Source organism: Canis lupus, chromosome 27 (genome assembly GCF_048164855.1).
Source record: "Canis lupus baileyi chromosome 27, mCanLup2.hap1, whole genome shotgun sequence".
In the NCBI taxonomy this organism is placed as follows: domain Eukaryota; kingdom Metazoa; phylum Chordata; class Mammalia; order Carnivora; family Canidae; genus Canis; species Canis lupus.
This window is the reverse complement of record NC_132864.1, coordinates 31,499,346-31,514,907: the sequence shown is the minus strand read 5'-3', so window position 1 is coordinate 31,514,907 and position 15,562 is coordinate 31,499,346. Positions and strand designations below refer to the sequence as shown.

The following is a 15,562-nucleotide window of genomic DNA, read 5'->3' as shown; positions in this document are numbered from 1 at the left end:
ATATTTTAACCAATTCTTTCTACCTGTCAAAGTACTCAAGGAGTAAAATACACAAATTACCATTTCTGGCCAATTCACTCCACATTCTGGAATAAAGAATATTGTAATTCTAACCTGTGTACGCTGACTTAGTTTTTCTGAAGCTAGGAAAAAAGATCAAAATGGGAGTCACAAAAAAAAAAGGGGGAGTCACTTTCATTATCAAACAAATAATTACTTACTCATAGAAATAGTATGGTGGTTTTTTTCTAACTGATATATTACATAAATTGCATTAGAGAATTATTAACCAGTGACTGACATTTGAACTGTTATGAATGGATGTTTAATCTCATAATTGAAGCTATTTTTACTAATTGTAGACAAGCAATTGCTTTATTGGCATTTTACTAACCAGTGATCATTAAGCATGGCATGGCTTCATGTGAGGTTGAGTTTGATTTTATTTGGAAAATCAATGAATGGCCACAAGAATGAATTTAAGAACTAAAGAACAATAGAAGTATTGATAATGCTTTTTGTTTAATATTTAAATCATTTTGTTTTCTCCTCAGGCTATTTATCATTCTATTAATTGTCATCAGTATTTTGTGGGTCCCATTAGTGCAGGTATCTCAAAATGGACAACTGTTCCATTATATAGAATCAATTTCTAGCTACCTTGGGCCTCCTGTTGCAGCTGTCTTCCTGCTTGCCATCTTCTGTAAAAGAGTCAATGAACAAGTAAGTAAAAATCAGAAAACTTCTTCCCTGCTAGAGTAAGAAAGTTAATTCTTTCACTGGTAGAAAAATGCATTCTTTCCACTTTGTATATACAACTCAAAGCCCATCTCAATTTTTTTAAAGATTTTATTTATCAATTCTTGAGAGACAGAGAGAGAGAGAGACAGAGAGAGAGGCAGAGACACAAGCAGAGGGAGAAGCAGGCTCCATGTAGGGAGCCCAATGTGGGACTCCATCCCGGGTCTCCGGGATCATGCCCCAGGGGGAAGGCAGGTGCTAAACCGCTGAGCCACCCATCTCAATTTTAATTGTAATCAGCTACAATTCCTGATTCTCACTAACGTGTGTAAATATATAGGACACACTTATAGTACAATCTTTTTTAAGATTGTATTTATTTATTTGAGAGAGAGACAGACATAGTGCGAGAAAGCATAAACAAGGAGGAGAGGAAGAAACAGGTTCCCCACCGAGCAGGGAGCCCAACATAGGACTTGATCTCAGGACCCCAGGATTTTGACCTTAGTCAAAAGCAGACACTTAACCAACTAAGCCACCCAGGCACCTCAGTACAATCTTTATATTTCTTACAAAATATTATATACATACATGACGTGATGCTAAGGAACACAAGTTTTGGAGTAAGACTGACAGGATCCAATCCTGGATCTACCACTTTATATCATTGTGATCTTGAGCAAACCATTTGATTCTGTGTAGAATGAAGTTAATCATATGCCTACCTTATAGGATTGCTGTGAGGATTAAGAGATTTTTTTTAAATGTGAAGTACTCAGAAAAGAACCTACCACACTAGTAACAACTCAAAATATGTTAATTTTTATTCTTATATCTGTAACTGATTATTATGGATAATGTACATTTAATCCCTTAATTGTTTCCAATTGTTAGCTTATTATAATTTTGAAGTGAAGAATAGGTGCAGAGAGGTTAATATCTTATGTGCTTTTCAAATGTTACTTATTATTAGTAAGTGGGATCTTGGGATTCAGACTCAGGTCTACCTCCAACCAAAGCTCATACTCATAATCTCTATGCAACACTGTTTCCCTAAACATAACATCTTGATCAGGGAATCAAGGGATACATATTTCCAATCGCACTAACTTCTTAGAGAAAATAAATCCTTTTAGTTGTCAAAAGTTTAATAGACCTATCGTAACTATCTAATATCAACTCTGCAAATTGTTCAACATAAGCCATAGTTCTGTTTATTCTATAAAATAAGTCACTACTTTTGAAATCTATATATAAAATAAAATTCAAGGTAAGCTTAAGTCTGGGTCAGAGTAGGCAGTAGTGTCCTGGTGCAATGAAATCTCAGGATCACAGAAAGAGGCAGCCCACTAATAAACATGTGTATTTGCATCTTTGATGAGTTTATGCTCAAGGTTAGCCATTGTTGGTTCTTAGTGAAGAAAACAGGTAGGATGATGATAATGATTTACTCAAATGAGCGTCTCATTTTTTCCAAATACTCTTATTTTATTCTTGTTCCTTTTGCAGGGAGCCTTCTGGGGTCTAATCACTGGACTTGTGATTGGCCTCATTCGTATGATTGCAGAGTTTGCCTATGGAACGAGTAGTTGTTTGGCTGCCAGTAACTGTCCTGAAATCATCTGTGGAGTACACTATCTGTACTTTGCCATCATTCTCTTTTTTGTTTCCATGCTGGTCATCCTGGGAATTTCCCTGCTAACAAAACCCATTCCTGATGTACATGTGAGTGATGAAAAGCGGAAATATGTTTATTTAAAAAATAGTTATTTGCCTTCCAGGAAAATGGACTCTTAACTCTGGGAAATGAACTAGGGGTGGTGGAAGGGGAGATGGCTGGGGGGTTGGGGTGATGGGCACTGAGGAGGGCACTTGATGGGATGAGCACTGGGTGTTATTCTATATGTTGGCAAATTGAACACCAATAAAAAATAAATTTATACATTAAAAAAAGAGTTTCAGCAAAGAAAGTAGATATTGTATAAGAAATTTTATGAGTAAGAAAAAAAAAGAAATTTTATGAGTAAGAATCTTATGAAGTAGGATGCCCAGGTAGCTCAGCGGTTGAGCATCTGTCTTTGGCTCAGCGTGTGATCCCGGGTCTACGGATAGAGTCCCACATCAGGCTCCCTGTGAGGAGCCTGCTTCTCCCTCTGCCTATGTCTCTGCCTCTCTCTGTGTCTTCATGAATAAATAAATAAAATCTTTTAAAGAAAGTCTTATGAAGCTATAATTAGAAATATTAGCTGTAAGGTGGAAGCATATGCTTGTTATGTCAACAACAAATAAAAAAGCCAATTACAAATTCTGGTAAATCCATACAAGAAAGTCATGAGCCAAATAATGAGACCAAGTAAAATGAAGTGTGACTTCAAACATATGATAGGTTATAATTTTGAAACCCATTTGATACTTGAAATCATTTCTTTAGAATGACCTAGAGCTGGTATTTATTCACTGTATCCAATCACATGTCTTGGATCTATGGCACAGGAAAAAAGTAGCTATAATAACATAAATAGCCATTTATTTTCAAATTTTCAATCAACACACAGACCAAGCATGGAAAATTAATCATATTGACAAAAAAAAAACAAAATTCTATAAAGCTTATAATAGTTTTAAAATAATGATACAGTTGACAAAAGCTTGGAGATTGGCTGGGAAATAAATGTGTAAGGGCATAAATTGCTATCAGGATTTAATAGCAGTAACTATATAAACATGATGGATCCAGAAACGAAGCTTAGGAAGATATTTTAGGGGCACCTGGATGGCTCAGTCAGTTAAGCATCTGACTTCATCTCAGATCATATCTCAGGGTCTGAGAATCAAGCCCCATGTTGGCTCTGTGCTGGCCAGGAATCTGCTTCTCCTTCTCCCTCTGCCCCTCCCCCTATCCATGTGCACACACTCTCTCTCTATCTTTCTCTCAAATGAATAAATAAAATCTTTTTTTAAAAAAAGAAGATATCTTAAAAGTTACAAAAGTAACCACTAGACAACTGAAAGTAATAATGTTGCAGCTAATAACAGCTGAATAAGGACAGTGAGTATGTATATGTAAGTTAGATGTATATGCAAGTTAGATAAATCTTTAACTTTTATGAAATTATAAATGTATAAGTTAGATAAGTGTAAGTTAGTATATATTAGATAATTTTTTGACTTTTATGGATTTATAAATCCAGAAGTAAGAGTGGTAAGCATATTACTTGAAAGTGCTTAATAACTACTGGGAGAGTTAAAAACAGAAATAATTGTAAATGGTCAGTGCGTTTTCGTGAATTCGTGTTGTAGAAGACCTCTTCTTTGTTACCTCTAGTGTTCGGTGCCATTTGATTTTTTTGGCACTATACAATAAACAAATGTACCATCATATTATTGTAAACATTTGCCCATCACTAATGTGTTTGTCTACGGTGTCTGTACAGCTGTATCGCTTGTGTTGGGCTCTTCGAAACAGTACAGAGGAACGGATTGATTTAGATGCAGAAGAGAAAAGATATGAAGAAGCTGATGATAATGTTGATGAAGGTAATATTTGGTTACATTTAGTTTTTATGTAGAATCTCTCTGTACCTGAATTGCTTTTATGTTTGCTTTATTTTTTAATGCCACTAAATTCAGTTTCTGATAAAGCTGTTAGATTTATGGCAAACTGAAATTTCAAAATCTTACCTTCCAAAAAAATTAAGACAATTAATTACAAATGAAATCTCTCCATTCACCTGCCTCTCCATCAGTCTGTCTATTCATCTATCATTCATCCATGGATCTGTGTACCAGCTCTGAGGTGAAAATCAATTCTAGTCTCTCCTCTTCCTGGTTACATATTAAATGTTCAACTAATCAATCTTGATTGACAGTGATTAGGCACCTAGCATCTAGTCCCACCTTTTTCTCCAACCTTGTTTTTCATTCTTCTCTCCAATATACCCTCCATTCCAGCCAGGCAGATTTCTTCACTTCCCACCACACACACACACACACATATACCAAGTTCTTTAGAATATTTTTACTTCTCCTAAGAGAAAAAAATTGCCTATCCTTTGAAACTAGGTTCTAATCTCATTTCCAACAAGGAAACTTCTCCAGGGTCCACCCCCATGGCTCTTTGGTTACCTGGTATTTTTTAAACCATTGAAAAAGTTTAGCACTTCAGGACATGTAGTCTTGAACTATACACCAATTGTTTCATTTGATTTGGCTTAGATTCTTCAACTTGAGGAAAGAATAAAGGCCTTCTACTTTTGGATTTCTTTATCAGTGTTCTGGAGTAAGAATGGTTTATATGGTTTTTCTTTTTTTATACTTTGTCTGGTTTTGGTATTAAAATCATAGTGTTCTCATAAAATGAATTGTAAACATTTCAATAAGATTGGAATGATTTCTGCATCAAAATGTTGGTATTTTGCTAATAATATCATTAGGCCTTAGGGCCTGGAATGGGAAGGGGTTTAACCAGATTAAATTTGTATTAAGCAATGCCTCTAGAGGTATTTGGAAGTTCCATTTCTTGGTTAATCAGTTTTGGAAAATTTTATTTTGTAGTATTTTGTCCATTTAGCACACATTTTAAATATATTGACATGAAGTTATTCATACTACTTATTGGCTTTTCCATCTCTACTACCTCTGTAGTTATGCATTCTGTTTAATTCCTAATATAACTTTTTGTGATTTCTCCTTTTTTCTTGATAAATCTCACTAACTTGTCTATTTTACTTTTCTTTTTTAAACTATTATTTATTTATCTATTTATTTATTTAAGAGAGAGAATTTGAGCAGGGGGAGGGACAAAGGAAGAGGGAGACAAGCAGATGTCCTGCTGACAGGGAGCCCTATGTGGGGCTTGATGTCAGGACAATGAGATCATGATCTGAGCCAAAATCAAGAGTTGGGTGGGTGTTTACTTCAGAAAGAAATTGAGGAAGACACAAAGAGATGGAAAAATATTCCATGCTCATGGATTGGAAGAATTAATATTGTGAAAATGTCAGTGTTACCCAGGGCAATTTACACGTTTAATGCAATCCCTATCAAAATACCATGGACTTTCTTCAGAGAGTTGGAACAAATCATCTTAAGATTTGTGTGGAATCAGAAGAGACCCCAAATAGCCAGGGGAATATTAAAAAAGAAAACCATAGCTGAGGGCATCACAATGTCAGATTTCAGGTTGTACTACAAAGCTATGGTCATCAAGACAGTGTGGTACTGGCACAAAAGCAGACAAACAGATCAATGGAACAGAATAGAGAATCCAGAAATGGAACCTCAACTTTATAATCAACTAATATTCGACAAAGGAGGAAAGACTATCCACTGGAAAAAAAGACAGTCTCTTCAATAAATGGTGCTGGGAAAATTGGACATCCACATGCAGAAGAATGAAACTGGACCACTCCCTTGAGCCATACACAAAGATAAACTCAAAATGGATGAAAGATCTAAATGTGAGACAAGATTCCATCAAAATCCTAGAGGAGAACACAGGCAACACCCTTTTTGAACTTGGCCACAGTAACTTTTTGCAAGATACATCCATGAAGGCAAAAGAAACAAAAGCAAAAGTGAACTGTTGGGACTTCATCAAGATAAGAAGCTTTTGCACAGCCAAGGATACAGTCAACAAAACTACAGAATGGGAGAAGATATTTGCAAATGACGTATCAGATAAAGGGCTAGTTTCCAAGATCTATAAAGAATTTATTAAACTCAACACCAAAGAAACAAACAATCCAATCATGAAATGGGCAAAAGACATGAACAGAAATCTCACAGAGGAAGACATAGACATGGCCAACAGGCACATGAGAAAATGCTCTGCATCACTTGCCATCAGGGAAATACAAATCAAAACCACAATGAGATACCACCTCACACCAGTGAGAATGGGGAAAATTAACAAGGCAGGAAACCACAATGTTGGAGAGGATGCGGAGAAAAGGGAACCCTCTTACACTGTTGGTGGGAATGTGAACTGGTGCAGCCACTCTGGAAAACTGTGTGGAGGTTCCTCAAAGAGTTAAAAATAGACCTGCCCTATGACCCTGCAATTGCACTGTTGGGGATTTACCCCAAAGATTCAGATGCAATGAAACGCTGGGACACCTGCACCCCGATGTTTATAGCAGCAATGTCCACAATAGCCAAACTGTGGAAGGAGCCTCGGTGTCCATCGAAAGATGAATGGATAAAGATGTGGTTTATGTATACAATGGAATATTACTCAGCCATTAGAAATGACAAATACCCACCATTTGCTTCAACGTGGATGGAACTGGAGGGTATTATGCTGAGTGAAATAAGTCAATCGGAGAAGGACAAACAGTGTATGTTCTCATTCATTTGGGGAATATAAATAATAGTGAAAGGGAATATAAGGGAAGGGAGAAGAAAATGACTCTTAACTCGAGGAAATGAACTAGGGGTGGTGGAAGGGGAGGAGGGCGGAGGGTGGGGGTGAATGGGTGACGAGCACTGAGGAGGGCACTTGACGGGATGAGCACTGGGTGTTATTCTGTATGTTGGCAAATTGAACACCAATAAAAAATAACTTTATATTTTTTTTAAAAAAAGGAATATAGGGTTACCAGCATTTCCTTTCCAAGAGGTGACTTTCATACAGGGTTTTTTTTAATTTTTTAGTTTTTTAAAACGATTTATTTACTTTAGAGAGAGTGATCAAGTGAAGGAAGGGGCAGAGGGAAAGGGAGAGAGAGAAAGAGAATCCTCAAGCAGATCCCCTATCACAGGTAGAGCCTGACTCGTGGCTCAATCCTGGGACCCTGAGATCTGAGCTGAAATCAAGAGTCAAGCACTCAACCAACTTAGCCACCCAGGCACCCATTTCCTAGAAGTTTTAAAGGTTAGCCATCTGTCCTTTGGCTAGACAGAGACGAACTTCTTTGATTGTGAAATGCTGAGAATAAGAGTTTTCATTTACTTATAAAATTAGTATTTGTGTGTATGTGTCCTATATTTAAAAAGCAGTTATCTCATTAAAAACTTTTGATTATGAATTTTTTTAGAATTATAAGATCATACATTTCAAGAAAACTCAGCCTTAATGTTTTTGATCACATTACATGGTTTTCTTTCAAGCATTAAAAATATGGTACTGAGGACTATTCATGAATTTAAATAATCCTATTTTCCCTTTATTTTATTTTATAATTTAGTACGCATTATTAAAGTTTCACTAATGTGGCAACCTATAAAAAAAAAAAAAAGAAACGACAAATACCCACCATTTGCTTCAATGTGGATGGAACTGGAGGGTATTATGCTGAGTGAAGTAAGTCAATAGAAGGACAAACATTATCTGTTCTCATCATTTGGGGAATATAAATAATAGTGAAAGGGAATATAAGGGAAGGGAGAAGAAATGTGTGGGAAATATCAGAAAGGGAGACAGAACATAAAGACTCCTAACTCTGGGAAACGAACTAGGGGTGGTGGAAGGGGAGGAGGGCAGGGGGTGGGGGTTAATGGGTGATAGGCACTGAGGGGGGCACTTGACGGGATGAGCACTGGGTGTTATTCTGTATGTTGGCAAATTGAACACCAATAAAAAATTAATTTATTAAAAAAAAAGAAATGGGAAGAAGACATGAACAGATGTTTCTCCAAAGACCTCCATATGGCTAACAAACATATGAAAAAAATGCTCCGCATCACTTGTCATCAGGGAAATACAAATCCGAACCACAATGAGACCACTTTACCGGGTAAGAAAGGATAAAATTAACAAGACAAGAAACAACAAATGTTGGAGAGGATATGGAGAAAGGGAAACCCTCTTGCACTGTTGGTGGGAATGCAAGCTGGTACAGCCCCTCTGGAAAACAGTATGGAGGTTCCTCAAGAAGTTAAAAATAGAGTTACCCTATGACCCAGCAATTGCATTACTGAGTACCCCAAAGATACTGATGTAGTGAAGTGACAAGATACCTGCACCCCAATGTTCATAGTAGTAATGTCCACAATAGCCAAACTGTGGAGGAAGTCTTGATGTCCATGGACAGATGAATGGATAAAGAAGATGTGATAGATAGATGATAGGTAGATAGATAGATAGACCTACAATGGAATATTATTCAGCCATCAGAAAGGATAGATACCTACCATTTGCACCGACAGGAATGGAACTCGAGGGTATTATGCTGAGTGAAATAAGTTAATTGGAGAAAAACAATTATTATATGGTTTCATTCAAATATGCAGTATTGGAAATAGTGAAAAAGACCACAAGGGAAGGGGGGGAAACTGAGTGGGGGAAAATTAGAGTAGAAGACAAACCATGAGAGACTCCTGACTCTGGGAAACAAACAAAAGGTTGTGGAACGGGAGAAGGATGGGGGGATAAGGTGGCTGGGCGACAAGCATTAAGGAGGGCACGTGATGTGATGAGTACTGGGTGTTATACTATATGTTGGCAAACTGAAGTTCAATAAAATAAAATAAATTGAATATTACTTCATTAATTTTCAGCCTTCCTTCTTGTATAATGTAAATAAATAAAGCTATGCATTTTCCTCAAAGTAATGCTTTTGTTGCATCTCAAGCTTTTAATCTGTAGAATTTTCTTTACCATTTATTTATAAGAATGGTCTTTTTTTAAGATTTTACTTGTTTGTTCATGAGAGCACAGGAAGAGAGGCAGAGACACAGGCAGAGGGAGAAGCAAGCATCCTGCTGGGAACCCCAATGAGGACTTGATCCTGGAACTCCAGGATCACACCCTGAGCCAAAGACAGATGCTCAACCACTGAGCCACCCAGGCATCCCTGTTTATAAGAATAGTCTTACATTTATTATGTTTTTTTCATAGACATTTGAATTTAGAAGTATATTTTAAATTCTCCAATACAACAAATAGCCTTGTACTTAGAGCTTTCTGTATTTTTGCCAGTTTACCTTTGGGATAGATTTTGAGAAGTTTGAATTTTGGGTCAATACCTATGCAATTTTGCTATATGCTGCCAAATTCCCATCTGTGAAGGTTGAATCATGCTTTTGTAGCAACAGTGTGTGAGAGTGCCTGCTTCTACACAAATTAATATAGGATACTGTGAAACTTTTTAATTTTTTTGTCACTGACAGATGAGTAGCAGTATCTCAGTGTCATTTTTTTCAAATTTCTCTTTTTTTGTTATTCAAGGTTTTATTTACATTCTATTTAGTCAGGGATCCCTGGGTGGCTCAGTGGTTTAGTGCCTGCCATTGGCTCAGGGCAGGATCCTGGAGTCCTGGGATCAAGTCCTACATCAGGTTTCCTGCATGGAGCCTGCTTCTCCCTCTGCCTGTCAATCTCTCTCTCTCTCTCTCTCTCTCTCTCTCTCTCTCTCTCTCTCTCATTTCTCATAAATAAATAAATAAATAAATAAATAAATAAATAAATAAATAAAATCTTTTTTAAAAATTTCTAATTAGTCAAGGTGCCTGAGTGGTGCAGTAAGTTAAGTGTCTGACTCTTGATTTTGACTCAGGTCATGATCTCACAATCATGAGATGGAGCTCCGTGTGGGACTCTGCACTCAGTGCAGCATCTGCTTGAGACTCTCTCTCCCTCCCCCTCTCCCGCTGCCCCTCACATTTGTGCTCTTTCTCTCTATAAAATAAAAAAATCTCTTATTAAAAATTAATACATTCTGGTTAGTCAACATATAGTTTCAGGAGTAAATTTAATGACTCATCACTTACAGATAACAGTACTCATAACAAGTGCCCTCCTTAATACTTAATACCCATCCCCACTCACTTCCCCTCCAGCAACCTTCAGTTTGTTTTCTATAGCTATGACTCTCTTATAGTTTGCCTCCTTCTTTTTTCCCCCTCCCTCTACGTTCATCTGTTTTGTTTCCTAAATTCCAAATATGAGTGAAATCATATGGTATTTCTATTTCTCTGACTTATTTCTCTTAGCATATGACACTGTAGCTCCATCTGTGTCATTGCAAATGGCAAGATTTCATTTTTTTGATGGCTGAGTAATATTACATTATAGACATAGATATATATATACCACATCTTTATCCTTTCAAATTTCTCTTTTTTGAGTGAATTTAAGAACTTTTTATCTATGTATATATATATGTGTCTACATGGGATTGTCAGAAGTCTTTTCTATTTTTAAAGGCCAATGTATGCTAAGGATATTAAACCTTTTATGGTATAAGGTGCAAATGTTTTTTCCCAGTTTGTCACTTGTTTTTACTTTGTTTATTTAACTTTATGCCATGCAAAAGTTTTCAGTTTTATATAATCAAAGTTATCTATATTTTCTCAGGGATTCCCCTAACACTTAAAAGTGGTTGTAATCATTCTTTACAGTCATCTGTACTACATTTACAGGAGTTTTATTTCCCATGTTCTGTGATTATTTGTTTGTCTTTTTTTGTTTCAGATAATCCTGAGAAACCCCGTGGATGCCTCAGGAAGGCTTATGACATATTTTGTGGTTTGCAGAAGACAGGTCCCAAACTGAGCAAAGAAGAGGAAGAAGCCCAGAAAAAGAAGCTGACAGACACATCTGAGAAGCCTTTATGGAGGACTATAGTGAATGTCAATGCCATTCTACTCCTAGCTGTGGCTGTCTTTGCCCATGGCTATTTTGCCTGAATTCTATCTGAGCCATTAAATAATTTATTAAGCAAAGGATAATTTTATTGATTTTTTTCACTTTTAAAGTTTGTTATGTTTCAAAGAGAGGTAATTTCAAACAGGAGAAAAAACTTGGTAATTTTATCATATGAGATAACTATAGACCTGATTTTTAGCTTTTGTTGTTCCTTTGTGTCAATAAAGAAAGAGTTGACAATTTAGAAAGCCACGGAGCTGACTTTATATGTGTGTATGGACTAGGACCATTGGGTCTAAAAAACTTTTTTTCCCCACCAGGTAGATTGTCCTACCTTATTCTTGCTTTCTATTTCCAGAGATTTCCAATTAGAAGGAATGCCTCTTCCAACTCTGCCTCATATAGTAACTGCCTCATCTGTAAAACAGTGACCTCCCAATCTCTCTTTACTGACCTCATGGAAAATATAAATATTTCCTAATAGTTGAGGGGAAGTGAGCTATAAATGTCTGTTATAAATAATTTTATGAATTTACTGGAAATTATTAGCTTATGTCTTAAATAAAGCCATCTCCTACTAAATGTTTGCCCATTAAGCCATTTATTTCATAAACTACTTTATAAAAATAATTCACACATCATAAAATAAATCTATGTAAAGTGTATAATTCAGTGGGATGCTCGGGTGGCTCAGTTGGTTGAGCATCTGACTCAGTTTCAGCTCAGGTCATGAGCTCACTGTTGTGGGGTCCAGCTTCATGCTCAGTGTGGAGTCTGATTTTCTACCCCTCTCTCTCCCTCAACCTCTGCCCCATCCCAACGTGCATACTCTCTTTCTGTCTCTAAAATAAGTAATTAAGGGGAGCCTAGGTGATTCAGTTGGTTAAGCATCTGGCTCTTGATTTCAGCTCAGGTCATGATCTCAGTGTTGTGAGATCAAGCCCCAAACTGGCTTCATGTTCAGTGTGGAGTCTGCTGGAGATTCTCTGGCTCTTCCTGTCTCCCTGTCCCTTTCCCCATTCACACTCTGTCTCACACTCCAATAAATAAATAAAATATTTTTAAAAAATAAAATAAGTAAATAAATCTTCAAAAATAATATAATAAGGTGTACAATTCAGTGTATTTTAGAATATTTACAGAGTAGTTCAACAATTACCACAATCTAACTTTCTACATTAACATTATTTATTGAAATCATTACTTGAATATACATATTTGTCTGTCTGTATTTCCGTGTTATTTTGACATTCTGAATGACAGTTACCTCATGTAGGATTATATATAGTTTTATTATTTTTAAAGATTTTATTTACTTATTCATGAGAGACATGGTGGGGAGAGAGAGAGAGAAAGAGAGAGAAAGGCAGAGACACAGGCAGAGGGAGAACCAGGCTCCATGCAAGGAGCCCAATGTGGGACTCAATCCTGGGACTCCAGGATCATGCCCTGAGCTGAAGGCAGATGCTTAACCTATGAGCCACCCAGGCGTCCCTATATATAGTTTTAAAACACACCTTTTTAGAAGTAAATCAGCATATTAAAATGGTTTTAATAAATTACATAAGAAATGTCTATCTATCATGTTGTTATAAAATTCAGTGTTTTGGCCTATAGAATCAAATAAAACACTCTCCACTGACAATCTGTCTCTCCCATACTTCCATTAAGTTTACAAAGAATAAGTGTTAACAGTTTAAAGTATATGTTAAAGTAATTTTTCTATTCATTTGTACCCATATTTTTACACAATGCATCTTACTCCAAATGTTGTTCTATCACTGGCTTTGTCATATAAAATTTATCCTGGAATCTTTGCCTGTGAGTGCATACAGATACCCTCCTTCTTTTTAATAATACATTGTTCTGTGAAATCATTTGACAGCAATTTGACAATTTTTCTACTGAAAAACATTCACCTTGGTTTCAATTATTTGCTATTATCAATGATACCTGACCACATGTACCTGTACGTTCATCTGTTGTCACATTAACCACTTCTGTTTTCTTTAATGATTGATTCTTAATAATGGAATATGGGGGCAAGTATAAGCACTTAATATTTTGATAAAAATTTAAAAGTTATGTTCTAAAGAGGATTTACCAATTTATATTCTCACCATCAGATTATGAAAGTTCCTGTTTATTCACATAATTAATTATCAATCTTAATTCATTTTTATCAATTTGATGATTGAAAAATAATTTTTTTAAAAATGTGTATTTCCACTTAGTGAGATTGTATGTATTTACATATACTCATTAGCTATTTGTATTTTTTCTTCTGTGAATTCCTTGATATATTTTATCAATTTTTCATTCATTTATAGATATTTTAGTCTATATATTTATCATTTGCATATGAATTGCAAATATTTTTTCTTGAAGTCTGTGACTTGCCTTTTAATTCTTTATCTTTAAAAAAAATTCCTTATCTTTTTTTATTTAAATTCAGTTTGCCAACATATAGTATAACACCCAGTGTTCACCCTATCAAGTGCCCTCATTAGTTCCCATCACCCAGTTACTCCATCCCCCTCCCCTTCTTTGTTTGTTTCCCAGAGTTAAGAGTCTCCCATGGTTTGTCTTCCTCTCTAATTTTTCCCAAGGTTCCCTCCTTTCCCTTATAGTCCTTTTCACTATTTCTTATAGTCTACATAAGAATGAAACCATGTGATGATTGTCCTTCTCCAATTGACTTATTTCACTCAGCATAATACCCTCCAATTCCATCTACATCAAAGCAAATGGTAGGAATTTGTCCTTTCTAATGGCTGAGTAATATTCCATTGTATATATAGACCACATCTTCTTTATCCATTCTTCTTTCAATGGACACCGAGGCTCCTTCCACAGTTTGGCTATTGTGGACATTGCTGCTATAAACATTGGGGTGTAGGTGTCCTGTCACTTCACTACATCAGGATCTTTGGGGTAAATACCCAGTAGTGAAATTGCTGGGACATAGGGTAGCTCTATTTTTAATTTCTTGAGGAACCTACACACAGTTTTCCAGAGTGGATGTACCAGCTTGCATTCCCACCAACAATACAAGAAGGTTCCCCATTCTCCACATCCTCTCCAACATTCTTGTTTCCTATATTGTTAATTTTATTCATTCTCACTGGTGTGAGGTGGTATCCTATTGTGGCTTTGATTTGTATTTCCCGAATTTGCCTTTTAATTTTATGTCATTCTTTATTATACAAAACTTTAATTTTTATTTAGTCAGATTTATTCATCTTTTCCTTATACCTCCTGGGTTCTGTAGCTTATTTTCAGTGGCTCACTTTGTCCTTTGGAGGTTTTGTTGTCACAGTTTTTTTTTTTTTTTTTTTTTGGTGTTCAATTTACCAACATACAGAATAACTCCCAGTGCCGGTCACCCAATCACTCCTACCCCCCGCCCTCCTCCCCTTCTACCACCCCTAGTTAGTTTCCCAGAGTTAGCAGTCTTTACGTTATGTCTCCCTTTTCTGATATTTCCCACACATTTCTTCTCCCTTCCCTTATATTCACTTTCACTATTATTTATATTCCCCACATGAATGAGAACATATAATGTTTGTCCTTCTCCGACTGACTTACTTCACTCAGCATAATACCCTCCAGTTCCATCCACGTTGAAGCAAATGGTGGGTATTTGTCATTTCTAATAGCTGAGGAATATTCCATTATATACATAAACCACATCTTCTTTATCCACTCATCTTTTGATGGACACCGAGGCTCCTTCCACAGTTTGGCTATTGTGGACATTGCTGCTATAAACATCGGGGTGCAGGTGTCCCAGCATTTCATTGCATCTGTATCTTTGGGGTAAATCCCCAACAGTGCAATTGCTGGGTCGTAGGGCAGGTCTATTTTTAACTCTTTGAGGAAACTCCACACAGTTTTAAAGAACGTTCTCAGGGTTCCTGGGTGGTTCAGTTGGTTAAACATCTGACTCTTGATTTTGCTCAGGTCATGACCTCAGAGTCATGAGATCAAGTCCTGCATCAAGCTCCACACTCTGCAGAGATTCTGCTTGAGATTCTCTCCCTCTCTCTCTGCCCCTCCCCCTACTCACACTCTCTCTCACTAAAAGAAACAAATCTTTTAAAAAAAGAATTCTCAAATCCTACATTATTTTACAATTTACTTTTCTTTCTTTATAATATGTGGTAGACATCATTAAGTCCAACTAATGTAAGTCACTTGAATTCATTTTAACTTCTGCCTAATAAAATATAA

At 36.3% G+C, this 15,562-nt stretch overlaps 1 protein-coding gene across 1 annotated transcript in view; it reads left to right on the top strand.

Annotated features, from left to right (window-relative positions):
• LOC140619053 (solute carrier family 5 member 4) overlaps window positions 1-11,859 on the top strand; it is a 49,269-nt gene extending 37,410 nt beyond the window's left edge. Inside the window, exons 12-15 of the mRNA XM_072801941.1 lie at window positions 555-723; window positions 2,251-2,466; window positions 4,176-4,278; window positions 11,156-11,859. Of these exons, the coding sequence (XP_072658042.1) occupies window positions 555-723; window positions 2,251-2,466; window positions 4,176-4,278; window positions 11,156-11,370 (703 nt within the window). The 3' untranslated portion in view covers window positions 11,371-11,859. The remainder of the gene's footprint in view (window positions 1-554; window positions 724-2,250; window positions 2,467-4,175; window positions 4,279-11,155) is intronic.
• Window positions 11,860-15,562: the final 3,703 nt, after the last annotated feature.